General features: G+C 48.6%; 3 protein-coding genes and 1 long non-coding RNA gene across 7 annotated transcripts in view; 2 read left to right on the top strand and 2 right to left on the bottom strand.

Moving 5' to 3' along the window:
* Nucleotides 1-10,922, top strand: part of LOC118266791 (intermembrane lipid transfer protein Vps13D) — a 43,889-nt gene extending 32,967 nt beyond the window's left edge. The window contains 5 exon segments of the mRNA XM_050703031.1: nt 5,705-5,887; nt 6,031-6,205; nt 6,294-6,425; nt 6,504-6,675; nt 6,805-10,922. Of these exon segments, the coding sequence (XP_050558988.1) occupies nt 5,705-5,887; nt 6,031-6,205; nt 6,294-6,425; nt 6,504-6,675; nt 6,805-7,291 (1,149 nt within the window). The 3' untranslated portion in view covers nt 7,292-10,922.
* LOC126912173 (uncharacterized) lies at nt 7-4,884 on the bottom strand. Of its 3 annotated transcripts, XR_007706803.1 has the most exons (5): nt 4,817-4,884; nt 3,505-3,613; nt 3,178-3,395; nt 1,434-1,651; nt 7-146 (listed from the first exon to the last, which is right to left on the bottom strand). It is a non-coding gene; the product is annotated as an uncharacterized LOC126912173 (long non-coding RNA). The 3 variants fall into 3 exon arrangements; XR_007706801.1 differs by lacking the exons at nt 3,505-3,613; nt 4,817-4,884 and adding an exon at nt 3,723-3,868; XR_007706802.1 differs by lacking the exon at nt 4,817-4,884 and having other exon boundaries at nt 3,505-3,646.
* Nucleotides 10,923-11,240: 318 nt separating the features above from the next.
* LOC126912172 (ester hydrolase C11orf54 homolog) lies at nt 11,241-14,276 on the top strand. Of its 2 annotated transcripts, none has more exons than XM_050703036.1 (8): nt 11,241-11,409; nt 12,022-12,101; nt 12,191-12,289; nt 12,785-12,960; nt 13,040-13,219; nt 13,315-13,414; nt 13,519-13,685; nt 13,880-14,276. In XM_050703036.1, exons 2-8 carry the CDS (start codon nt 12,023-12,025, stop codon nt 14,051-14,053), a joined length of 975 nt encoding a protein of 324 aa, XP_050558993.1. In that variant the 5' UTR covers nt 11,241-11,409; nt 12,022; the 3' UTR covers nt 14,054-14,276. The 2 variants fall into 2 exon arrangements, with proteins under 2 accessions (XP_050558993.1, XP_050558992.1); XM_050703035.1 differs by having other exon boundaries at nt 11,247-11,526.
* A 380-nt stretch (nt 14,277-14,656) lies between these two features.
* LOC126912171 (E3 ubiquitin-protein ligase rififylin-like) lies at nt 14,657-20,727 on the bottom strand. Its single transcript, XM_050703032.1, has 7 exons — nt 20,278-20,727; nt 19,548-19,745; nt 18,625-18,723; nt 18,279-18,440; nt 17,847-18,140; nt 17,516-17,698; nt 14,657-17,452 (listed from the first exon to the last, which is right to left on the bottom strand). The coding sequence occupies exons 1-7, from the start codon at nt 20,540-20,542 to the stop codon at nt 17,277-17,279; spliced, it is 1,377 nt and encodes a 458-aa protein (XP_050558989.1). The 5' UTR covers nt 20,543-20,727; the 3' UTR covers nt 14,657-17,276.
* Nucleotides 20,728-27,351: the final 6,624 nt, after the last annotated feature.

Genomic DNA, 27,351 nt, shown 5'->3' with positions numbered 1-27,351 from the left:
CTCATCAAGATCATCCCCAGCCAGGTCACGGCCGCACCTCACTGCCACACTCACTCACTCACTCACTCACACACTCACCGCGCTGCACACCACGCGCTACTACATCGCGCTCATCAAGATCATCCCCAGCCAGGTCACGGCCGCACCTCACTGCCACACTCACTCACTCACTCACTCACACACTCACCGCGGTGCACACCACGCGCTACTACATCGCGCTCATCAAGATCATCCCCAGCCAGGTCACGGCCGCACCTCACTGCCACACTCACTCACTCACTCACACACTCACCGCGCTGCACACCACGCGCTACTACATCGCGCTCATCAAGATCATCCCCAGCCAGGTCACGGCCGCACCTCACTGCCACACTCACTCACTCACTCACACACTCACCGCGCTGCACACCACGCGCTACTACATCGCGCTCATCAAGATCATCCCCAGCCAGGTCACGGCCGCACCTCACTGCCACACTCACTCACTCACTCACACACTCACCGCGCTGCACACCACGCGCTACTACATCGCGCTCATCAAGATCATCCCCAGCCAGGTCACGGCCGCACCTCACTGCCACACTCACTCACTCACTCACACACTCACCGCGCTGCTGCACACCACGCGCTACTACATCGCGCTCATCAAGATCATCCCCAGCCAGGTCACGGCCGCACCTCACTGCCACACTCACTCACTCACTCACACACTCACCGCGCTGCACACCACGCGCTACTACATCGCGCTCATCAAGATCATCCCCAGCCAGGTCACGGCCGCACCTCACTGCCACACTCACTCACTCACTCACACACTCACCGCGCTGCACACCACGCGCTACTACATCGCGCTCATCAAGATCATCCCCAGCCAGGTCACGGCCGCACCTCACTGCCACACTCACTCACTCACTCACTCACACACTCACCGCGCTGCACACCACGCGCTACTACATCGCGCTCATCAAGATCATCCCCAGCCAGGTCACGGCCGCACCTCACTGCCACACTCACTCACTCACTCACTCACACACTCACCGCGCTGCACACCACGCGCTACTACATCGCGCTCATCAAGATCATCCCCAGCCAGGTCACGGCCGCACCTCACTGCCACACTCACTCACTCACTCACTCACACACTCACCGCGCTGCACACCACGCGCTACTACATCGCGCTCATCAAGATCATCCCCAGCCAGGTCACGGCTGCACCTCACTGCCACACTCACTCACTCACTCACTCACACACTCACCGCGCTGCACACCACGCGCTACTACATCGCGCTCATCAAGATCATCCCCAGCCAGGTCACGGCCGCACCTCACTGCCACACTCACTCACTCACTCACTCACACACTCACCGCGCTGCACACCACGCGCTACTACATCGCGCTCATCAAGATCATCCCCAGCCAGGTCACGGCTGCACCTCACTGCCACACTCACTCACTCACTCACTCACACACTCACCGCGCTGCACACCACGCGCTACTACATCGCGCTCATCAAGATCATCCCCAGCCAGGTCACGGCCGCACCTCACTGCCACACTCACTCACTCACTCACTCACACACTCACCGCGCTGCACACCACGCGCTACTACATCGCGCTCATCAAGATCATCCCCAGCCAGGTCACGGCCGCACCTCACTGCCACACTCACTCACTCACTCACTCACACACTCACCGCGCTGCACACCACGTGCTACTACATCGCGCTCATCAAGATCATCCCCAGCCAGGTCACGGCCGCACCTCACTGCCACACTCACTCACTCACTCACTCACACACTCACCGCGCTGCACACCACGCGCTACTACATCGCGCTCATCAAGATCATCCCCAGCCAGGTCACGGCCGCACCTCATTGCCACACTCACTCACTCACTCACTCACACACTCACCGCGCTGCACACCACGCGCTACTACATCGCGCTCATCAAGATCATCCCCAGCCAGGTCACGGCTGCACCTCACTGCCACACTCACTCACTCACTCACTCACACACTCACCGCGCTGCACACCACGCGCTACTACATCGCGCTCATCAAGATCATCCCCAGCCAGGTCACGGCCGCACCTCACTGCCACACTCACTCACTCACTCACTCACACACTCACCGCGCTGCACACCACGCGCTACTACATCGCGCTCATCAAGATCATCCCCAGCCAGGTCACGGCCGCACCTCACTGCCACACTCACTCACTCACTCACTCACACACTCACCGCGCTGCACACCACGCGCTACTACATCGCGCTCATCAAGATCATCCCCAGCCAGGTCACGGCCGCACCTCACTGCCACACTCACTCACTCACTCACTCACACACTCACCGCGCTGCACACCACGCGCTACTACATCGCGCTCATCAAGATCATCCCCAGCCAGGTCACGGCCGCACCTCACTGCCACACTCACTCACTCACTCACTCACACACTCACCGCGCTGCACACCACGCGCTACTACATCGCGCTCATCAAGATCATCCCCAGCCAGGTCACGGCCGCACCTCACTGCCACACTCACTCACTCACTCACTCACACACTCACCGCGCTGCACACCACGCGCTACTACATCGCGCTCATCAAGATCATCCCCAGCCAGGTCACGGCCGCACCTCACTGCCACACTCACTCACTCACTCACACACTCACCGCGCTGCACACCACGCGCTACTACATCGCGCTCATCAAGATCATCCCCAGCCAGGTCACGGCCGCACCTCACTGCCACACTCACTCACTCACTCACTCACTCACACACTCACCGCGCTGCACACCACGCGCTACTACATCGCGCTCATCAAGATCATCCCCAGCCAGGTCACGGCTGCACCTCACTGCCACACTCACTCACTCACTCACTCACACACTCACCGCGCTGCACACCACGCGCTACTACATCGCGCTCATCAAGATCATCCCCAGCCAGGTCACGGCCGCACCTCACTGCCACACTCACTCACTCACTCACTCACACACTCACCGCGCTGCACACCACGCGCTACTACATCGCGCTCATCAAGATCATCCCCAGCCAGGTCACGGCCGCACCTCACTGCCACACTCACTCACTCACTCACTCACACACTCACCGCGCTGCACACCACGCGCTACTACATCGCGCTCATCAAGATCATCCCCAGCCAGGTCACGGCTGCACCTCACTGCCACACTCACTCACTCACTCACTCACACACTCACCGCGCTGCACACCACGCGCTACTACATCGCGCTCATCAAGATCATCCCCAGCCAGGTCACGGCCGCACCTCACTGCCACACTCACTCACTCACTCACTCACACACTCACCGCGCTGCACACCACGCGCTACTACATCGCGCTCATCAAGATCATCCCCAGCCAGGTCACGGCCGCACCTCACTGCCACACTCACTCACTCACTCACTCACACACTCACCGCGCTGCACACCACGTGCTACTACATCGCGCTCATCAAGATCATCCCCAGCCAGGTCACGGCCGCACCTCACTGCCACACTCACTCACTCACTCACTCACACACTCACCGCGCTGCACACCACGCGCTACTACATCGCGCTCATCAAGATCATCCCCAGCCAGGTCACGGCCGCACCTCATTGCCACACTCACTCACTCACTCACTCACACACTCACCGCGCTGCACACCACGCGCTACTACATCGCGCTCATCAAGATCATCCCCAGCCAGGTCACGGCTGCACCTCACTGCCACACTCACTCACTCACTCACTCACACACTCACCGCGCTGCACACCACGCGCTACTACATCGCGCTCATCAAGATCATCCCCAGCCAGGTCACGGCCGCACCTCACTGCCACACTCACTCACTCACTCACTCACACACTCACCGCGCTGCACACCACGCGCTACTACATCGCGCTCATCAAGATCATCCCCAGCCAGGTCACGGCCGCACCTCACTGCCACACTCACTCACTCACTCACTCACACACTCACCGCGCTGCACACCACGCGCTACTACATCGCGCTCATCAAGATCATCCCCAGCCAGGTCACGGCCGCACCTCACTGCCACACTCACTCACTCACTCACTCACACACTCACCGCGCTGCACACCACGCGCTACTACATCGCGCTCATCAAGATCATCCCCAGCCAGGTCACGGCCGCACCTCACTGCCACACTCACTCACTCACTCACTCACACACTCACCGCGCTGCACACCACGCGCTACTACATCGCGCTCATCAAGATCATCCCCAGCCAGGTCACGGCCGCACCTCACTGCCACACTCACTCACTCACTCACTCACACACTCACCGCGCTGCACACCACGCGCTACTACATCGCGCTCATCAAGATCATCCCCAGCCAGGTCACGGCCGCACCTCACTGCCACACTCACTCACTCACTCACTCACACACTCACCGCGCTGCACACCACGCGCTACTACATCGCGCTCATCAAGATCATCCCCAGCCAGGTCACGGCCGCACCTCACTGCCACACTCACTCACTCACTCACACACTCACCGCGCTGCACACCACGCGCTACTACATCGCGCTCATCAAGATCATCCCCAGCCAGGTCACGGCCGCACCTCACTGCCACACTCACTCACTCACTCACTCACTCACACACTCACCGCGCTGCACACCACGCGCTACTACATCGCGCTCATCAAGATCATCCCCAGCCAGGTCACGGCCGCACCTCACTGCCACACTCACTCACTCACTCACTCACTCACACACTCACCGCGCTGCACACCACGCGCTACTACATCGCGCTCATCAAGATCATCCCCAGCCAGGTCACGGCCGCACCTCACTGCCACACTCACTCACTCACTCACTCACACACTCACCGCGCTGCACACCACGCGCTACTACATCGCGCTCATCAAGATCATCCCCAGCCAGGTCACGGCCGCACCTCACTGCCACACTCACTCACTCACTCACTCACACACTCACCGCGCTGCACACCACGCGCTACTACATCGCGCTCATCAAGATCATCCCCAGCCAGGTCACGGCCGCACCTCACTGCCACACTCACTCACTCACTCACTCACACACTCACCGCGCTGCACACCACGCGCTACTACATCGCGCTCATCAAGATCATCCCCAGCCAGGTCACGGCCGCACCTCACTGCCACACTCACTCACTCACTCACACACTCACCGCGCTGCACACTGAAACATCACCTACATAGCAGATACTTCTTAAAGTAAACAATAAAATATTAATTCAAACGTCTCGTCTCGTCCAAACAGTAAGGAATAAGAGCTATGTGTGAAAGAGTCATACATTGTTACTGAATGCATTTGTTTTATTTTTATTACGCGCAGCGTTTGGCATCCGAAAAGGTCAGATTTGATGTGATTATAATTATTTGTTATGTGTTATACCGCCAGCGTTATCTCCACGGCCCTAGTATACCTAACTACATAAAAGTAATATTATAGGTGTGAACATTGCTAGTGTTTCCATAAACTGTGCCTTTTCATGTACACTACTACACGACGTAGTACACGTCAGTTTTATTAACATTTACACAAACTACATAGTGCGTGGCTGCGTCACAACATGTTGGAGTACATGACACGTGTCGTTCGTCCCTTGTTCGTGTATGACCGCAATGTAGATGACGTAGATAGAGGCCGGGGCGGTGCGGGCGGAGGTGCAGTGTACGTGTGTGTGTGTAGATCCGGCTGTCCATGTGCACGGCCAACAAGCTGGAGGGGTCGCTGAGCGCGCTGAAGCGGCGGCTGGGGCTGACCTTCATAAAGTTCGAGGACGCGGCCGTGGAGCTGGAGCCCTTCGTGCGCGCGCATGTCTTCGACACCGCCTCCTACCTCGGCAGGCAGATGCTGGCGCACTTCAAGGACGTAAGTGGGGAAGGGAAGCTTACCTGTTGGCTCCGCGGTAACCCAATATTTGGCGGATGCTATGCTGTTACCCATCGTGCATGACTCGAGTGTCGTTGAGTTTGTTATTAATCTTGGTACTATTGTACCACCATTGTTCCCAGGAGTTGAAGTGGCAAGCTGCTAAAATACTCGGCTCTGTGGATTTCCTGGGAAATCCTCTAGGCTTCGTGGCGGACGTGTCGGAGGGGGTCACAGGTCTACTCTTAGAGGGCAACGTAGGGGCATTACTTAAAAACGTCACCCATGGAATATCTAACTCTGCTGCCAAAGTTACAGGTATTTATCTAATGCATAGTTGTTACGTATCCTTAAACCTTTTTATTGTTGCCTCTAACTATAGTAACTGAGCATTGTCTGTCCACAGAGTCCCTGGGCGACGGGCTGGAGCGCGTCGTGAGCGACGAGGCGCACGAGGAGACCCGGCGCCGCATCCGGTCCGCCGCCCCCTCCGGCCACCTCGCCGCCGGCTTCCGGGGGCTCGGCCTCGGCATACTCGGTACTGGACGCTACTGCCTACTCTATTGGTACCGGCTCACGGATTGAATATTGTTGTATTGTTATCGTGGTGCTGCAGGAGGCATGACGTCGCTGGTGAAGCACAGCTACGAGGGTGCTACGCAAGAGGGGCTGGGCGGGTTCCTGGCGGGCGTGGGCAAGGGGCTGGTGGGCACGGTCACGAAGCCAGTCATCGGAGTGCTCGACCTCGCCGCTGAGACTGCGTCCGCGCTGCGGGATACCAGCCGCAGGTGACATATTATTACGTCTTTTATATTTTTGTGCATATGCTCGGGATTTAGTTCCAATCTGCTGTCTATGATGAGCGGGTAGGTGTGTGCCCGTGGAGCCATCGTCCGAGGATACAATGTGGTGTGCAGGTCGGACAAGTGGGTCCCGGCGCGGGTGCGGGGCCCGCGCTGCGTGGCGGGCTGCGGGGGCCTGCTGCCGCGCTACTGCGGCGCGCAGGCGGCGGGCGCGGCGCTGCTGTACGCGCTGAACCACACGGACTACTCGGAGCACTTCCTGGCCTACCGCGCCGTGCGCGACACGCCGCACGACATCCGCGCGCTGCTGTCGGACTGCTACGTGCGCATCATCACGTGCAAGCACGCGGCGCCGCAGGTCGTCATGGAGACGCACCTCAGCAACCTCGTGTCGTGCTGCGTCGTGGCGGCCGACGGCGCCTACTTCGTGGAGCTGGGCGTGCGCGGGGGCGGCGGGGGGGGCGCGGGCGCCGAGGCCGTGCGGCGGCCGCGCGTGCAGTGCGACAGCCGCGAGCTGGCGGCGTGGGTGGCGCGCCACGCCGCCTACGCGCGCCAGCTCTACCACGAGCACGTGCACACGCTGCTGCCCGCCGACCTGTAGGCGGCCCGCGCCAGACTTGTCAATTCACCGACTTGGTTCATCTAAGTGCTGACTTTATCGATGGCAACAATACTACACTAGGAATACAGATTCCCCTTCGTTTACGACATAGAATAACGTAGTTGGAGCCTGGCTCCCGTTAATGACTGATCTGACTGAAACACTAGGAAGGCTTGTAAAACGGTCGGGTGAAGCGACCTCTCAGATTGTTATACTTATACTGCCGATATTACAATATGACAATGCTATATGAAGAAGTATTCAGAAGTATTATTGTAAAAGACACTGCGACTTAACTTGAATAACATTAGAATTATATTAACTTATGATATTCTTGTATAACTATGAATCTAGTTGTGATATTATGTGTACACCTACTCATCCCATGTCAAACGACTGAACTGCATCAAGCCGAGTGACGTCTACATCTTGTATACTGTTGCCTGTGTCAATAACATCACTGCGACAGGTAAGTAGCGACTGTGCAGGTACTCAGTTTAGATATTTCCCAAGTAGTCATATCGTGCATACTAATTACTTTACCTGAACAGTATATATGTTACGGTAAGAGTGAATAATTGAAAATTATTAATAATTATCTACTATTATTAATAATTACCGAAACTCGAGGTAAAAGTGATAAATTAATCACATTTGTCGCTTATTATTAATAATTTTACCCTAGTAGTGATAAATGTAATAAGTGGCCAAGATGTTATTTTTATTTCAATTTAAAAGGCAATATATTGTACTTACACAACAAATATTTGTTGAATTCTATGATAATACTTTAAAATTTTTAATTTGATGCATTTATAGATGCTACAGAAGATTTACAGGCAAACCAAATGTGATTATTGATGATTGCTTTTAGGATTCGTGTTGATTTTGTTAATGAAACAATAATTGTTTAATTTTATTTTTGTTACAATTTTATGTACCACGATAGACTTTTTTGCATAAGTTTCATGGTAATTTGATTTTAAAAGAATTTTATTGTTAATTTTGTGATAAATGTGCCCTTTTTGGCGAGGTGAGAGGGAGTGTCAGACTTTTACTGACTAAAAACCACCCCGTTCTTACTCCTGATTTTCGAGCCGGAGCCCCGGTAAACCCGCTAGGTAGTCCGCAGCTCCGGATCATGCATCAGCCCTACTGGGCCCCATCTGTGGTGATCTGATGGCTCTTTGAGGCGCGCGCAGAACTCGACGCGCCGCACGCACGGGTCTGGTTCTGGTCGGGCGGCGAGCTACCCCTACTTGCCGTCCGCAGAGCCGCACTTACGCGCAGAATATGTGAATTTGTTGTTCTTTTGGTTTAAAGCAAGTACAAGCAACCTTGTTTGTGTGATCTCTAATTAATATAATCGTAAGACGGTGTTTAATATTATAAATAAATACATGCTGGTCAAAAAACATAGGGTTTATATTTATTTTATTACTTTCACCAATATGTGTCGTGAATTATTAATAATCACTACTAAAAGTGATAAATTTCGATCGATTATTCACATTTACCAAAACGTGTGGTAATTATTAATAATTTAGCAAAATTATTAATAATTTTCAATTAATCAGATTTACCGTAACATATACAATCATTTTGCACCGAGTTTTTATAATATGACAACTTTTTAAACTTTTGTATATTATAGTATATTAAAGTTTTTTGACTTATCCATTGATTTTACCAGCAAATCAATCATTAATTATACTCTATGGTACCTATGCTGCGAGATATCGGGGAGTATTCAGGATGTCACCGCAATATCAGTTTGGATTGTGTATATAAGAAGTAGTTTGTAATAATAATATTAGGAAGGTGTTGTCGACATAATTTGCCACAATAAATGTCTAGTTATATCGAACACCTGTACAATGTCGAACTGATTAACTTATCCTAGTGTGTATTTATGTCCTTTCCTAATGGATAGTCGAGTAGCTACATCACATGCATCAATATTATTTAAGTACGTAATTATGGCAATTGACATATTATGATGATTGATATTTACTATACATGTTAATTAGCAGGTATTCTATGAATAAAAGATTGATGTACGCGAACCTAACAATTTGTCAGCTGCGATCGTATATCAATCGTACGGGTATGTAATGGATCCTTTATCCTTAATCTGAGTGTTTTGTTAAAACTATACGATTTATTCCACCTGAGTGATGTAGGCACTAGCCGTGACACTGACCTTTTCGTGGCAAGCTATAAATTAATGTCCTTGTGCGAAACGTGTATCGATACGTATAACTGGTGAGGATACTTTGTTGTAGTATATATTATGAGATAATATTTTTAACGTGTTTCCGCAGTGTGAGAGATTTAGCAGTGGCTGCATCGACTTGTGACTGCGATAAAGATTATAATATTTTAAAAGTACGCTGTCAACGGATACTAGTTTATCAATATCAATTTCCAGTCGAGTGATTGTTGTTGTTGTTGTTGACTCTCGAGGCCAAACACGTTAAATATATTCCCTCAATGTAATTGCATGTTACTTCAGATTGATATATTTTGTGTACGAAGTGAAGTAGGAAGGTCGATTGAGCAAAATTATCTTAGGCTGTGATATAAACCTGTAACCAATCGACATAGTCCGGCAGTCCTCGGAAGTGGGCAACACTTTCTATTTGTATACATTCCATTGCACGTGTAGGTTCCACTAACTAGCAGACGCACAGTAATGCAAGCCAGCGTGTTACACGGTACGCGTTGTGCTGCATGTCATAAGCCAGGTGTTGCCAATTTCTCAGTGAAATGGCCGGTCTCATGGATGTCGTGTTGGCAATCTTAAGGTTTACTTTGTAATTAGGACCACGTTCCAATTACATGGTCATTGATTACACCTAAAATAAAAGTATATTTTAAATAAATTCCAATTGGCGGTTGTATGAACATAATGCAGTGAAATTGTTGCAAACAAGACAGAGGTAAATGTCGCACAGAGATTGAGAAAATAATATGGTAAAAAAATATATGTTTCCTTGCCATTTACAATAATTATGTAGTAATTTGAAAAAAAAAAACAATTGGTTTTATCTGAAGGTGGATGTGACAAGAATACTTGGTTTTTATGTTATCTTGTGTTTGTGTATTGCGTGTTATTTTAAGTATGTATGTTGGCTGTCTGTCAGTTACTGCTCAGTATAATTTAACTGCAGCAGTTATTTTTTACGTTACATGATTAGGCAGTTGAAACAAATTGTAAGTTTAATCGTAATGATATTCTAATGGGCAAACATGTGTAGTTTTATTTTGTTGGAAGAACGACTGCAATGGCTTTATATTAATGCTTAATAATTTCTATTTTTTCTCTATAGAGTCATCTCTGTACATAAAGCGTACAATTAAAGATTGTTGAAAAGGTTTGACTTCATGGACGTGCGATTATTTGACATATTCTTGCTTAGCACAGTAAATAGCGGAGCTTATATTATTCGATCTAGTTTAGTTAACACAACATTACCAAAGTACGGCTAACTGTAAGTGGACGCGGTTTCTGTTCGTATTTATTTAATAATAATTAAAAGTATGACAGTGATAAAGGTTTACACTAATTTATTCAATAACATCTGTTGTGGTTTAGTTTCATCAAAATAAATATCTTGAAAACTTTGTATATTTTGTGTTTTATTTATTCCTGGTTATGTCAGATCATATTACAATCTAAGATGTTATACAGTTGATATTTTATAAACTGCGGTTGCTTGAAACTGCTCCAACGGCAAGTGACTAATTTATATTATATTTTCCTGTTTTTTTTTTCCACAGCTCTAGTTGTGAAACGTATCGAGGAAATACTTAACTAATGTAGTACCTGTGACTATTTTTCTGATGAGTACTATTTAATCACAGTTTGCTTATCGCGACAATAAGATGTTTGATGACCTTGATCCGTTAATTAGACTGGAAGCTCTCAAACAATGATAAAGCGCACTCGGTAGATAGCGCGCAATCTCAGCGCCACTCTCGCGCAGCGCGGCACCCACAGTCCGCGCCAGTCGCACGCCGCGCACCGCGCCGGCCTCTACCGCGCCGTCCGGAGGTCACTGCAGGTCATCGGCCACCAATAGCCCGGCAGTTCGTCCCCCACACTACTCCGCAACGTACGTACAACATACAGTAGTAACATATAGCTGTTAGGTTAGCGCCATGCAGTCACACACATTGTTGACGTGCGTGTTTGTTGTGGCGGTGAACGCGGCGACCTTGAACACGCCGAGGTGAGTAAAAGCAATGGCTCGTAAACCAACTGTCACACTGATACCTACTTACTACTGCTGTTACTACTACCGACTTCTATTGAATCCGTAAGCTACTTTAGCTACTTCAAAATATTGTCGCGGAATTCCTTAAAAATGTAGGTAATGTACAAGAAGTATTTAAAAATAGCTGTTTAATGAATTGCAGCTGTTATTACTTCTTATTGTCTGATATATCGATTGTGACGCACCCGCCGGATAAGACTGCAATAAGTACCTAGATGTACCTGTAAATGTAACTGGTTGACGGATTTAACGTGATTCATCATATACTCACTACATGAAGTATCGATTTCAAATGAAATTAAATAGCAACCAATTGAGGTAAGTTAGGTAACTATCAACAAACATTGCTTTGGCGTTAATCAGTTCAGTTTGCAATACTGAAGTACCCACATAAATATATTATGATACCTAATAAATGATAGAGATAAAATGAATTAGTTGATGTTCCAGCATGACGTCGGTCGACTACAGTAAGGTTCCCATCAAGGAGAAGCCTTTATTCCAGCCTCCGCTACAGGAGATCGCGGATGGTGAGTTGGTCAATTTGCTTCCTAACCACACTTTGGTTAACTTCCGACTTGTATATGAATATTGTAATACGGATCATGTTTGATGGCAGTGCTGTCCGTGGGGTTGACCAGCACGTTCGAGACAGTCAGCGTGTCAGTAGCCGACACTCCAGACCTCACCCAGTCGCCGTACAACCTCATTACACCAGGTAATAACATTTAACAATGTTCAACAAATGCTGGATTATCACTCTTCCAGTCTAGTTATTGGCGCCCATATACATAATATAACTATTATAACAATTACATAATATTGACCTATTAATATTGTTGTTCCAAGTCTCAGCTCATATCTCAAGTAAATACATGATAACTGAGACAATAATTTGTTATCTATCAGATGAGTTGACTTCTGAATTTTATTAGTTATTTCAGCGCAGATATAAACTTGAACGAAAACATAAAACCGAATACGAAACTACAGATAACAACTTACTTAGTTATAAAAATAATATCATTTGCCTTTATCTTAATGATCTGCATTTTATAATTGAATTCTCTCAATTGATCTCAATCTAAAATCCGTGGATTTATTTACAAAAACTTCAATTAATGCCAAAAACCGATCTTAATCCAACCGATTTTAGATTGAGATCGGTCATTAATTTTGGCCGTAAGACGAGTTTAACTTTATCATATTCTAGGTCTGACGGGCAATGCCAAGCTCGTGGAGATCGGTGGCCCGCCATACTTGTTGCCGCTGGTGCAGCGCGACAAGGTATACGACCTGGCGGCACTCGCGCGACACTTCAACAGCGACCCCGCGCTGCTGGCCGGCGCAGGCGCAGGGCCCTGGCCACACATCGGAGTCAACTGCGAGGTCTGAAGAATCATCTGACTTTTCTTCAAAACACGACCGTATAACATACACGTTTTGCTTTATATTTTATTGTTTCTAGGGTATCATAAATTTGAGCATCCACAACGGTTCCGTAGAGCAAGGTACTCGCATCGTGTCTGTAGAACCAGTGGGGGCGGCCAAGGGCACGAGCGGCTACCTGCAGCGGCGGCTGCCCAACACAGAGACTAGGACCGCGCTGCTGGGGAACTATTTATTCAGTGAGGGAAAGCCGGGCAAGGTTTGTGTCTCTTCCCTCAGTGGAAGATAAACAACAGTATAAACCTGTTTGCATTTTGTTTATATAAATCGTTTTCTTTACTTACGTGATTTCAGGTAATTAAAGTAGTAGCAAAGAAACGCATCGGGCCATCCAACTTCATTACCGCCATCAGGGAGACGCTCAAAAACCACTATGGTGATGATAAAATTGTCGGTTAGTAAGAAATGCTTAATGTTTTATTTAAAATATGCAAGATAATGCCTGAATAATAAACCGAATTATCTTACAAAGTGTTTAGAATTAGTTTTCTCTGTCAGGTCTGGGTGGCTTGTTCATGCTTCGCGCTGGCAAGGTGAAGTTCCACGTGATGCCTGACTTCTCCAGCAGTGCGCTGTGCACGGACGCTGACGTGGACAACTGGCTGCACTTCTTCGAGATGCGCGCGCCCATCACACACGTCGGCACTCTCGTCACGGGAGACCATGTCAGTCGACCTCAACTGTTTTTTTTTTTATCTTACATTTATATAACTTTGTATTCACAATGCCCAATCTCTATAATCTGTAAAAGGCAGCGCACTCACAACTCCTTTAGTATTGCGGGTGTTTGTGGGCGGCGCCATATCGTACTTCGTGTGTGTGAGACATAAGTTCACGTTTCATGTTGAATTGTGTCCAGGGCCTGGACCTCCGCGTGCAGCACTTCCACGGGTTCAGTGAGCACGGCGACGGCGGCCACTACCACTACGACACCACGCCCGACGACGTGCACTACGAGGGATACTTCGCGCTCGCGGCATCCATCATACGCGTGGACGCGCCCGAGGAGACCCACGCAGTGGGCCGAGACTAACCCAATATTATACTATAGTAGGAACAAGACGATTCTGGACAAACAAATGAAAAATAATTTTATATGTTATACCTTCATGGTTGAAATTCCAATGTCAGATGGATATTATAATTATTATGGCAACTGTTCTCCTTTTCCAAACAAACCAAATGGTCACCTATTTAAATAGATTGTTATAAAATAACATTTTTATTGCTCAATAAATTACTATTTATGTATTGTATTTATTTAATTACTCATTCGTCGCTACTGCCTGGGGCAATTGTATCTAAGTCATGCGTTGCATATTTAAATTACAAGTGTTAAGTTTCATTCCAATTCGATAAGAGCTTGTATGCAACGAAATCTTATATTCTTGACGTTTACCTCTTTTAACAATTTTTGCTTTATGCTCCATTCCATTCAATTCATTCAGTAAATATTTCCTACTCTCTAATAGACCTCTTACTATTTTACGAAACCTTTAGTACTTCGGAATCAATATGATGTATTCATTGAAACCCAAATCCCGTTGTAAGGTTCCACATGTATAGTGAAGGGATATTGCACCATATAGTAGTATCTCGGGGTAAAGGTGTGAGTAAAGGCAATAAAATTATAATAAAGGCTTTACCGTGTATTCAACTTATCTATTGTGTTACAATTTTATTGAAAATATTCATATTTACACGGAACTTCGTTTATAGTATTTCCAGAAAGTTTCATCGTATGATACAAGACCTGCCACTACACAGTATATCTCTAGGGAAATATGTTGTTGTTACAAGAGACGTTTAATTAAACAGAACACATCGCTTGCTGTCGCGTCGTGGCATGTGTTGGACATCCTTATGTATTAGAAGAAATAAGCAAAAGGTGAGATTGAATTTACAAACTATACACGATTGCGTTGAAATTAATATAACGCGTTGTTTGTAGTTACCTAAATACAGTAATCAAGAAACCTATTTACACAAAGACGACAGTTCTCAGCTATTTCCTATACCCTGTAATTAATTACGTTATTTTTTAATTTACCAAGTCACAACCAGAAACATCAATTTATTAAAGTAGATATAGGTAGGAAGTTAATACCTACTCGTTTAATATTTAAGCGCAATAAGACGTGCGATAATTAACAGCTGCTATTTGTAAGAAAATTTGATAAAAGTCTCTCACTTTTGAGAAAATGGAAATGAGAAAAGCTAACGAGAATTTGGCTAATAGTCGACTCCAGATTGTAGCTTGTGTTCTGTATTAGAATAAGGACAATATATGTGAGCGGGTGTCCACTGCAGTTAATTTAATATGCGACAGGTGACACCACTCACGACTGGTGCTATTTTACCTGAACTTGAGATATACACATTTAGGGAGTTTCATGTTTGTAAGGAATTTATGCGAGACACGTGTTGTACCATACGAATGAAGACTCTCGTCGTAGTTAGTGGGCTAAAACTAAAGTATATATACCGGTACGTCGTATATTATATATACACATAACTGAAGCTGGAGACTCGATATCTCATATAGCAGGCACCCACACGAGTGCCAGCATACATATCATCGTTCCACATAATTATTGGCGACGTGTATATACACGTCACTAGACGAGGTGTAAATATATCGACCACGAGTATGTCATTCAAGTAGGGGAACGTTCCAAAGATACATGGCGCTGATTATAGTACATGTACTTAAATAATACAACGAAACATAAACAATATTTCATGGACCTCAGTCATACAGTTACACCATTACCGAGTCCGGAGTCGGATCCAGCATGTCACTAAACCTTTTAGGCAATATATATTTTTTTTAATATTAAATTATAAAAACAAACAATTACTTGAATAAAATATTGAATACGAATAATGATTTGGACCACGAGGTCGTGTGAACAATATCGTCCGACATAGTATACGAATATGGACATAATACAACATAATGCTTGTGACATTGTTCGACACTGGATCACGAACGTGCGGCTCACCGCAGGAATCACTCGAAGCATTACACAGCCCGCGTTTCCTATCTCACTAATAACAATATAATAATAAATAAAACTAAACAGTACGCCACTATAGTTAGCAGGGACCTCCGGCAGAAGATCAGATTTGTTTACACGACACGAGGTCACAGATGGGAGAGACGGTCGAGCCTGCATGTTGTGAGTTGATCGATGGAATGGCCAGATTATGATGGAATTTAGCTGGCCAGAACGTGATTGTAAATTATCTGTTGTAAGATACAATATGAGATGTGACTGCGTAACACAATCGAGCCAATCCAACAGTCGGCTCACAACATGTAAATTGACTATTTACATGCCAACTATAGCCGAGTTTTGTATAAACAATTTTGAGCTAATTCTAACCAATTTTACAATTTTTTACACCTAACTACAGCTGCGAACGCTCAATAAATGATAAATATCTTCAGTAGTGACTTTGACTTATTGTCTGAACAGTCTGCCCTGTTAGTTCGTTAAGTTGCGATGTACTACTATAACAAATACAATAACATAATGTAATATGTTCGCAAATGTGGACTATGAAACTATGAATACATTTAGACTTTCATCTATCAATATATCGTGAGGATCGAGTGCACAGTATGCGTTTCATGACTACACCATACTGCACTACGTTCGGAACTTTACATTGATAATATAGTTCATTGAGTTACTTCATAAATAGTAAATCACGGTACATATCAAAACACGATCGATTGTGTTGCAGCTACAACGGCCAGAGCGACAATTTTAATATACATAACAACAGTTTACATTTGTAGAAAACTGGTAAAAATATTAACAGTTACAATATTTACAAGTTCAGTTCTGTACTTTTGGCATAGCGTGCGACGTGCGGCGCACCGTGCAACACGACTATGTTTGTTTGATGGTCGGCGCCCGAGTTACTCGGGCACGGCAGACCATTACATATCATCGTACAAACTACAACAGTTTCTCTACTGCAGCGAAACTCTCGCTCCAATAGTAGTCAGCGCTAGTATTGGTTTGCAACAAAGCACCATTTACTGTTCTACGCCATCGCTATGTGGATCCTAAACCTACGTGTCGTCGGGAATATAAACAGCAAGCATATTGTGGAGATCTCTTATTCATGCAAATCACGACCATGGCAATTTTAGTTACGTGATAACGTATTATGGTTTCATGGAAGGATAATTGTAACGTCTCTATTCTATATCCGACATCAAGCAACGCGACAACGAGGGCTCAGGAGCGGAAGAAGCGCACGGCGCGCACGACGTACTGGCGGCAGATGGGGCACTCGGCGAGCTGCTTGGCGCAGCTGGTGCAGGCCGCGATGTGCCCGCACTCCAGCAGCACGCACTCCAGCGGCGCCGCCATGCAGATCTTGCAGCACTCCTCCGCCGGCAGCTTGTCCACGTCTGCAACACGCGCAACGTCACTACCCGCCACCAACCGCGCGCCCCGCGCCGTCGGATACTCACCGTCGCAGTACTGTGCGTGGTTCCTCCACAGGGTCTTGGCGCGCTCCAGCAGGTCCTTCCTCTCGAGGCAGCCCCTGTACTCCACGCGATTGCGCACCAGCAGTTCCTTCAGCTGCTTCACGTTCAGCACGTCTAGATCCGACGGCCGCTTGAATTGTTCTAAACTTATATGTTTAGGTGTACCTGCCCAAAACCATATTGTCAGCTATATTTTAGTTCGTACATAATTAGTATTACGTAATACCTAAGAGATTAACAATATAAATGTGTTGTCAAAGTGTGAAGATGTCAAAGAAGCTGGAGAAATATGGCACTGAGTGCTGGCACATACCGTGGCCGCTGTGCGAGTCCCGGTCGAGTAGCGGCGCGTCGTGCAGACTGACGGAGTCGTGCGCGCGCGCCGCGGGCGGCCGCAGCTCCAGCTCGGACGCGGCGCGCTCCACCTCTCGCTCCTCGGGCTCCGCTCGGTGGGCAGCTGGTCGCTCTGTGCTTCGCTCCGCCCTTTGTTCGGTTGGTCGTTCCGTCTTCCGCGCAGTTGCCCGTTCCCCGGGCCGCTCCGGTTCCCGCTCCCCAGCACTAGCACGCCGCTGGAAGCTGGCCGACGTACTCAGCAACACCTCCGAGTCTGGCTCAACATCAATATCATTATTTTGTAGAAAAGCTTTTCTGCTATTCTATTGCCAAGTTCCTGTTTAGTGAAACAGTTATAATTCGATGTCATGACCTCAACAAGATAATCAGAAAAAAGATTCACAAAAAGTACCGTTCGGCAAGGGATCGGCAGGTCGGTTGACAAACTCCCAGCCAGTGTCGTCCAGGTCTTCGATTTCAAAGCAGTCGGCGGTGTCGACGCGCGCGCTCTCCGCGGACACGCTGCGGGACACTGACGACTCTGGCACGGGTACACAAATGTCGGGCTCTCCACCTGCACGGGACACTTCTTGGTTTAAACAAATATACACATATTATACTACAACATAATTTATTCTAATGAAGTATAGTCAATGAATCAAATAACAATAGTAAATAATTCAGCTTGAAATATCTAATGTAAAGCTAAGTGTAAATATTTTATACAGGTACGGTACATAGAATATAGTTTTCAATACCTGGTGTAGTTGTAAATCGTTCTCCTTGTGGCCTCTGGCGGTTGGAAGGAACTTCACCAGTTATGTTATTGTGCACATGAGCAGAGTTGAAGCAATTGCCTGTAATATTCATTCACAAATATTTTACAATTCAATTTTTATATAAATTATTCATTAGTGAAATATAATATACCTATATATTCATAAATTAATATGGCTGAGTGCCTGAAAATTTGAATATGACCTGCTGAATCTGAGAAAAAATGCATGTATTATCTACATTTTTTGAATATTTTTTTCAGTTTGTTTTACTCATTATCATTCTTTTGTCCTCAGGTAGTACACAAACAAACATCTATGATCCGATATGAATATAAATCCATAAAATGACTCTCTGAATGTATGGCTAAGTGCAAGTTTTGAGAACAGCTGAACTGATTTTTTTGGTGGGTTTTTCATAATTTGGAGCAGGATATATAGAAAAAATAAAAGAAAATATTATGTCATTCCAAACAGGATAAGTAGAGGTGGTGTGAGTTTTGCACAAAATACCCCATTTATAAGTTGGAAAGTAATATCCAACAAGCTCAGACATAGAGCATTAAAAACATAATTTATGAAACAGTAGATAACATGATTAGTTAATCATGATATCTTTTTAGATAATATTTTATTCTAGAATTACTTTCATGACTCAGCTGGATCGTATTTGTAAAACATTGATAATAACAATGTGGTGACAATAATAATGCCATGTAATGGATGATCCCTCACCTAGTTAATTCTGGTAAAATACAGGTTTACTTAATTTACAAAAAGATCCTGTACAATGTATAAAATCTTGGAAAAAATTAATGTGTGTGTAATCTTTTGACAAAGTTCTAGAATATCTTCACTTTGCAGACAGACAATGTAATTAATGCAAAATAAGATATACAACTAACTGGCACATCCTCTAGTGGCGGGCTGTGCTGCTGGCTGCTGGTTGTTGCGGATGTCAAATGCTGAGTTGATGAAGTCATTGATGTTGCTTGTAAATCCTTTCAGTGAGCTGAAGGGGCTGGGACCGGTGCGCGAGCCCCGGCGTCTGTATGCAGTGCTGTTCACGTGTGACACACACAAGTTCAGCAACTCCTCCTTTTCTGTATATTGACATGTCATTAGTTTGCAGGCTGTCGTGGATCATAATGTATAGATTATGTTTTACATTATTGTGGTAGTTTCAAATACATTTTTTACAATGGCATAGGATTGAGTAACTAATCATTGTCCATTGCATGGACCTGGAATTTTCCAACACTAGGTTGAGTTGAGGACTCCCAACGTTTGTGGTGGTTTGTGTAGAAATCAAGCAAGTAGTTGGGCGAAGTGAAGGACGTAGGTAATATATCTAAATCAATATTTACTTTTCTTTATCTAATTATTATAAATTGCAGTATTTTAGTCATAATCTGACTTAGTTTAATTTAATCGTAGCTTAGAGCACTAAATACCTATCTAGCAGCTTAGGCAGGGTTAAAGACCCAGTCTACTGGGCCAGTGAGAATTCTGAGGACTAGCTAGTAACATACCAACTGGTAAAGTTAAGTGACTACAATTTCTTATTGGATTTGTTTTCATCAGCTTACTGTAGTCTGTAACTAGTGCGGGTTATAGAGCTCCAGGAAGACATACCAACGCAGCCCCTGGTGGAGACATTCTGTCGTTGTAAGAAGCACTGTACGTCGCGCACTTTCAAATGGGATATAGCCTGTTTGGTGAGCGGACGGGTGGACAGCACCCGGCAGGGCGCGCACATGGCGCCGCCGCCTCGCCGCAAGCAGCTGCTGCAGTAGAACCTCTCGCACTCGCTGCATGCTCGCTTACGCTTGAACATGCTGAACTGCACGGCGCAGCTTTCGCAAGGCATTTTACAACACCCGCGTCCCTCCACTACCATCTATCATATTCTGCGCAACACACTCCACTGCAGCAACTGCGTCACATACACATCACACAGTCACACGGTCACTGTTGTATTTACTATTTTTTTGTTATAAAGATTAATAAACATTTGATATTTTTATAACGTACTATTTATGTAAAAAACCAAAACATATGAATGACACACCTGCCATCATGAAAACAACGTTCCGTTACACTCCGACGCAGACTTTGATTGGACTTTACATAAGTAATATTTTCAAATGACTTCGTTTATTAACAAATAAAATAATTAATTTATAGTAATCTAATGCATAATATATAAGAGCTCAATAATTTAAACATCTATTTTAAAAGTAAAATGGTTGTAAAATTTAGTTTCTATGGAATGTTTTAGATATTTAGAATGCTTGTAAAGAATCACGAACATTTTCTTTTTACGTTATTTCATGACGCAGATATACATCTGATTATAGAGCCTGAAATACGTACCTACCTAAGAAAATCCCAGTTGAAATTGTTATCATTAATAAGTGTATACGATAAGACTGGAGTGGTGTTCTACTTAACTGTAATATTATTACAATTGTACATTAAATGCCACTAATTTAAGTTGTACCCACTTTGCCAACAATTATTATGATAAGTCGGAGAGTAAATGCCTTTCTACTTGTCATATTAAAATTCGGAAAAGACGAAGACAAAAAATTATGTTTTTGAATAGGTTTGGAGCACGATGTAAAAATCATTAAACAAACAGCATCAATTCAGTAGGTAATAATAACAAAACCGCAGATTAAGTTGCTGTTATTACCACCGGAAATGCTAATGCTAATTATACTTTTTCTGTGACTTTTTGCTAGATGAAAATCCGACTGCTTTATTCTTCCTAATACCTATAAAATTGCGTAGTCACCGTAGGCCATGTACCTATACACCAGTACAACAGCAATACAAGAGGCATCGCGATTGCATTGCGGACATGTATGCAACTGTTCAATACCTATAACTTCAATTATTGCCTTAACTACATCTATAAAAATGTGGTATTTAATTTAAGTACAAGTATACTTTTCAGCAGTTATGGCCTGAAAATACCTATAATTTAAAATTGTTGTATTTTTGTCGTATCTTGAAGTACCTACTATTATATTTTTAATGTAGACAGGCATTACACCTATTATAAGGAAAGGGAATGTTGTGCACTTTTGGTACACATTAAAAGGAATATGTAGGTACGCACGCAAAGAGAGACGAGGGCGCCTAATGTGCACACAGTTCGCCATTCGAAGCTAAAACGTGTGAAATATGAAACAAACACAAGTGCAGAGTGCACTGAGTTGGGCTTTACTACTGAACCTAGTTCTTGCGAGATGTTCGACGAAATTCGGGGTCGTTTGTTCGAAATACTAAATGTTTTGTTTATTTGGCGTCTTGTTTAATTCATGTAATTAATAATTTTCAGTAAACTACGTTTAAAAGACCGACTTTAACCTCTTCTTTTTGAAGTCGTTTAATATACCGAATATACGAATTATAAATCTGCTCCTAAGTGTAACAAATACTTTTCCATATTAAAATCGGTTCAGCCAATTGTGAGATAATCGCGCACAAACATACACGCATACATGCAGGTGAAACTAAGAACACCCCTTTTTTTGAAGTCGGTTAAAAATGTTATCTTATATGTGATTAAATTGGAATAAATGCTTTGACTTTATTGGAAGCTTGTTTCTCATCATTCTTAAATTACCCAGTGCATGTCAATTAATTAATTTATGTAGATTACAAGTAGGAAGTTATCTTGAAATCCGTAGAAATAACAGTTTGGTAACCCTGCAAGTCAGTGGAGTGCACCCTCTGAGTAGCGCGAAACAAATGCATCGGCGAGTACACTCGGTGAGTCAGCAGTCAGCACCACTTGGCTTTACACTGCACCGTGTACTGTATAACTGTACGCCTGGCACATTGTCAAATGTTGCTAGCGCAGGCGCCTGCAATAATAACGAGTGCAATTTACCACATTTGTACATCTTGCCGTATAATGTTCTCTACCAATGTAGAGACATGTAAAAATATGATTAAAATACGATAAAAATGTTATGAAGATAGTTATTTAGATAAGAATGTTATGTTACATAATCGAATTACGTAACTAGTATTACGAAAATGCCGTAGGATTCTGGTTCTTACTGGCTAATAAAAGAAAAGAAACGGTTCTGTACCCACGCTTATTGCTTACAACAAAAATACCCCAAGCTCTTGTTCTCTAATTACCGAAGTACTTATTTGTGTTGTGACAAAGTATAACAGTACAAAAGGAGCAGCTTTCAATGGAAAACAAAAGCAAGAAATTAGGGGCGGAGTCCTGTAACAAGAATCCCTCTGCTCGATAAATTAAAACTCTCACAAATTGATGTAAAATCAATAAGGGGTGCGAACAATTCTCAAGTTTTTACGGAGGAAGCAATAATTTTTCACAAGTTTCAGTCCCCCTCCCCCCGTCCTAACGCAAGTTAGACATCAAATAATTATAGGTACACAGATGTAGGTAAGCACAGCACAGCACAGCACAGCACAGCACAACACAGCACAACACAGCATAATACAACAAATACAACACAGCATAGCACAGCACAGCACAACACAGCACAGCACAGCATAATACAACACAGTACAGCATAATACAACACAACACAACATAATACAATACAGTACAGCACAACATAGCATAACACAGCACAACACAGCACAGCACAGCACAGCACAGCACAGCACAGCACAGCACAGCACAGCACAGCACAGCACAGCACAGCACAGCACAGCACAGCACAGCACAGCACAGCACAGCACAGCACAGCACAGCACAGCACAGCACAGCACAGCACAGCACAGCACAGCACAGCACAGCACAGCACAGCACAGCACAGCACAGCACAGCACAGCACAGCACAGCACAGCACAGCACAGCACAGCACAGCACAGCACAGCACAGCACAGCACAGCACAGCACAGCACAGCGCCTGGCATGGCCTGGCCTGGCTGGCCTGGCCTGGCCTGGCCTGGCCTGGCCTGGCCTGGCCTGGCCTGGCCTGGCCTGGCCTGGCCTGGCCTGGCCTGGCTGGCCTGGCCTGGCCTGGCCTGGCCTGGCCTGGCCTGGCCTGGCCTGGCCTGGCCTGGCCTGGCCTGGCCTGGCCTGGCCCCTGGCCTGGCCTGGCCTGGCCTGGCCTGGCCTGGCCTGGCCTGGCCTGGCCTGGCCTGGCCTGGCCTGGCCTGGCCTGGCCTGGCCTGGCCTGGCCTGGCCTGGCCTGGCCTGGCCTGGCCTGGCCTGGCCTGCCTGGCCTGGCCTGGCCTGGCCTGGCCTGGCCTGGCCTGGCCTGGCCTGGCCTGGCCTGGCCTGGCCTGGCCTGGCCTGGCCTGGCCTGGCCTGGCCTGGCACTGGCCTGGCCTGGCCTGGCCTGGCCTGGCCTGGCCTGGCCTGGCCTGGCCTGGCCTGGCCTGGCCTGGCCTGGCCTGGCCTGCCTGGCCTGGCCTGGCCTGGCCTGGCCTGGCCTGGCAGGAGCCTGGCCTGGCAACTGCCTGGCCTGGCCTGGCCTGGCCTGGCCTGCCTGGCCTGGCCTGGCCTGGCCTGCGCCTGGCCTGGCCTGGCCTGGCCTGGCCTGGCCTGGCCTGGCCTGGCCTGGCCTGGCCTGGCTCCTGGCCTGGCCTGGCCTGGCCTGCGCCTGGCCTGGCCTGGCCTGGCCTGGCCTGGCCTGCGCCTGGCCTGGCCTGGCCTGGCCTGGCCTGGCCTGGCCTGGCCTGGCTTGGCCACTGGCCTGGCCTGGCCTGGCCTGGCCTGGCCTGGCCTGGCCTGACCTGCCTGGCCTGGCCTGGCCTGGCCTGGCCTGGCCTGGCCTGGCCTGGCCTGGCCTGGCCTGGCCTGGCCTGGCCTGGCCTGGCCTGGCCTGGCCTGGCCTGGCCTGACTGGCCTGGCCTGGCCTGGCCTGGCCTGCCTGGCCTGGCCTGGCCTGGCCTGGCCTGGCCTGGCCTGGCCTGGCCTGGCCTGGCCTGGCCTGGCCTGGCCTGGCCTGGCCTGGCCTGGCCTGGCCTGGCCTGGCCTGGCCTGGCCTGGCCTGGCAATGGCCACCAGCCTGCGGGGCACAGCCTGGCCTGGCCTGGCCTGGCCTGGCCTGGCCTGGCCTGGCCTGGCCTGGCCTGGCCTGGCCTGGCCTGGCCTGGCCTGGCCTGGCCTGGCCTGGCCTGCCCGAGCACAGCACATTGCTGGCCTGGCCTGGCCTGGCCTGGCGTTCCTGGCCTGGCCAGGGACAGCCTGGCCTGGCCTGGCCTGGCCTGGCCTGGCCTGGCCTGGCCTGGCCTGGCCTGGCCTGGCCTGCGCCTGGCCTGGCCTGGCCTGGCCTGGCCTGGCCTGGCCTGGCTGGCTCCAGCAGCTCGGCTCTCGCTGCGTCTTTGGCGGCGCCGATAGCTGACTTGAGGGCCGCCTTTGCCGCCTTGTACGCTTCGTACAGACGGTCCTCGTTTGCTTCGTCTCGGTGCCGCCGGCGACGACTCCGCGTGAACTGGCGCTTTGCGGCCATGCACGCTGCCCGCAGCTGCGCCAGCTCCTCCGACCACCAATACACGGCACGGTTTGGAGGCGGACGACGAGTCCGAGGCATGCTGGAGTTACACACTTCGGTCAGAGACCCTCTGAGTAGTGACGCCGCGGCGTCAACGTCCAGGTCAGGGACGGCAGGGGGCGAAAGCCAGTCCTGCAGGAACGCGGCCTCCTTTGCAGCCTCCCGGTCCAAGCGAGTGAGAGCCCAACGCGGAAACGGGGATCGGCCTGACGATGTGGAGTTCCCCGTCGGCTCTGGGTGGAGATTTCGAACCGGATATATCTGTGGTCCGACAGAGTCTCCACCATGTCCACCCGCCAGTTTTCCACACGTGCGGCCAGCACTGGGGAGGCAAAGGTAACGTCCACTATGGACCCACCCTGCCGCCGCACGCATGTTTGAACACTCCCCCTGTTCAAGAGGGAGAGACCAGAGGAGGCTGCCCACGCCTCAAGCGCCCGCCCACGAGCGTCGGTGGCAGAGTTGCCCCACGTCTCTGACTTGGCGTTCAAGTCCCCCAGAACGGAAACCTGTCGAGGCGCCATCCTGCCGACTACGGCCGCAAGTCCCTCGAGGAAATCCTCGAAGGCCTGGAGAGGGCGATTTGGGGAGAAGTAGACCCCCACAAGGGCCAGGTCCCCCCACACGGCGGCCACGTATCCCGATCCTCTCTCTAGAAGCGAGAGGGGAGGAGTCTGTGGAAGACCGTGCCGCAATCGCGACTAGGCCATCCCTGTCGCCCAGCCAACGGTCGGGAATCCGGTAGGGCTCGGCAACTACCGCTACGTCCACCAACCAATCTGCCATGGTCTGCACCAGCAGGTCCTGGGCCGCTCTGCAGTGGTTGGTGTTGGCCTGTAGGATGAGATGATTGCGCCCCATTATTCAATCATCTCATCTCCCGCGTCAGCGACCGTGACCGGGGTAGCGGTGGCGGTAGCATTGGCAGCGGCAGGACGCTTTGGCGCCTGCATTTTGCCCTTCTTGGCCTGTACACTTCCTCCCAGCCATGAAATGGTTCGCTGGGCGACCACTGGCAGCGCACACAGCACAGTGCGGCGTGGTGGCGTCACAGGACGCCGCCAAGTGCCCCGACTTGCCGCAACGGTAGCAGGTGTCTGCCCTCTCCGCGCTGGACGGACACATGTATCGGGTGTGGCCAGTGCCGAAGCACTTGAAGCAGCGCAGAGGTTGCTCCTCAAGTGCTCGGACCACAGCTGAGCTGAACCCGACCAGCAGCCGTCCTTTGGTTCTGTTCAGGACGGCCTTGGCTGCGGTGACTGGGCAGTCCACACGGGTCATGCCCAGGCCGCGGCGGCCAGTCCAGATGGGCCGACCATGCACCGCCTCGACGGAGCAGCCTCCTGCTGCTGCAATAGCCGCAACCACTTCGTTCATGGAAACTGAATCATCGAGATCCACAACCTCCAGTGTCGCGGACTTGACTGGTCTGGCGACCTTTGCCACGTCCGCGATGCCCTCTCGCAGCTTAGCCGCGAAGAGGTCCGCATTTTGCGAACCCGATGCCCCGGGGAACTCGAATAATCGAGCGCCAGTTTGGGTACGGCGACATTTAATGGGGCCGATACCCAATTGGATAGGGTCAGCGAAGCTACGAGCCCGCGTCAACACGGACTCGTATGTTTCACCCCTTTCGGCGGCCTCTGGAGTGATGGTCACCGTCACCGCCGCCGACCTGGGAGCCGCTAGCTTAACAACCTTGTTTAAGGGAGCGGCAGGAGCCCTATTGGCTGCAGGAGCAGCCGGGGTGATTTTCGGGACCGTCTTCTTCTTTTCCCTCTCTTCACCACCTCCGTCCACGTCTCGGTGGGAGGGGTGGCGGAAGGTTCCCCCGCGTCGTCCGGCTGGCTCAGAGGAGCTGCTTGGACGGTTCCAAGCTCAACTTGTGCATCTGCACATGTGCTGGGCGCAAGTGGAGCTGCCACCTGGGACTTTTTTCCCTTCCCTTTGCCCTTAGAGGGCTTTGGGGCCTGGGGTTGCCCGCTGGTGGAAGGGACCGTTGCCGGTGCCGGCATCGCGACTGGCGCTCTGTCCGCCGCGAGTGGAGGACGGATGCGCTTTTCCGGCAACAGCCGATCCTCTATACCTGCAAGGCAGGCTCTGGTGAAGGCTCTCTCCTCCTGAGTGACCTTGCGGATGATGTCCTCAAGGTCGGAGGAGGAACCTGTTGCTGCTGAGGTTTTGGGGGCAGGGGCCGTGGCTTCAGCCA

This window comes from Spodoptera frugiperda, chromosome 23, assembly GCF_023101765.2.
Source record: "Spodoptera frugiperda isolate SF20-4 chromosome 23, AGI-APGP_CSIRO_Sfru_2.0, whole genome shotgun sequence".
Lineage (NCBI taxonomy): Eukaryota > Metazoa > Arthropoda > Insecta > Lepidoptera > Noctuidae > Spodoptera > Spodoptera frugiperda.
The sequence above is the reverse complement of the archived record's forward strand: the minus strand, read 5'-3'. Positions and strand labels throughout refer to the sequence as shown.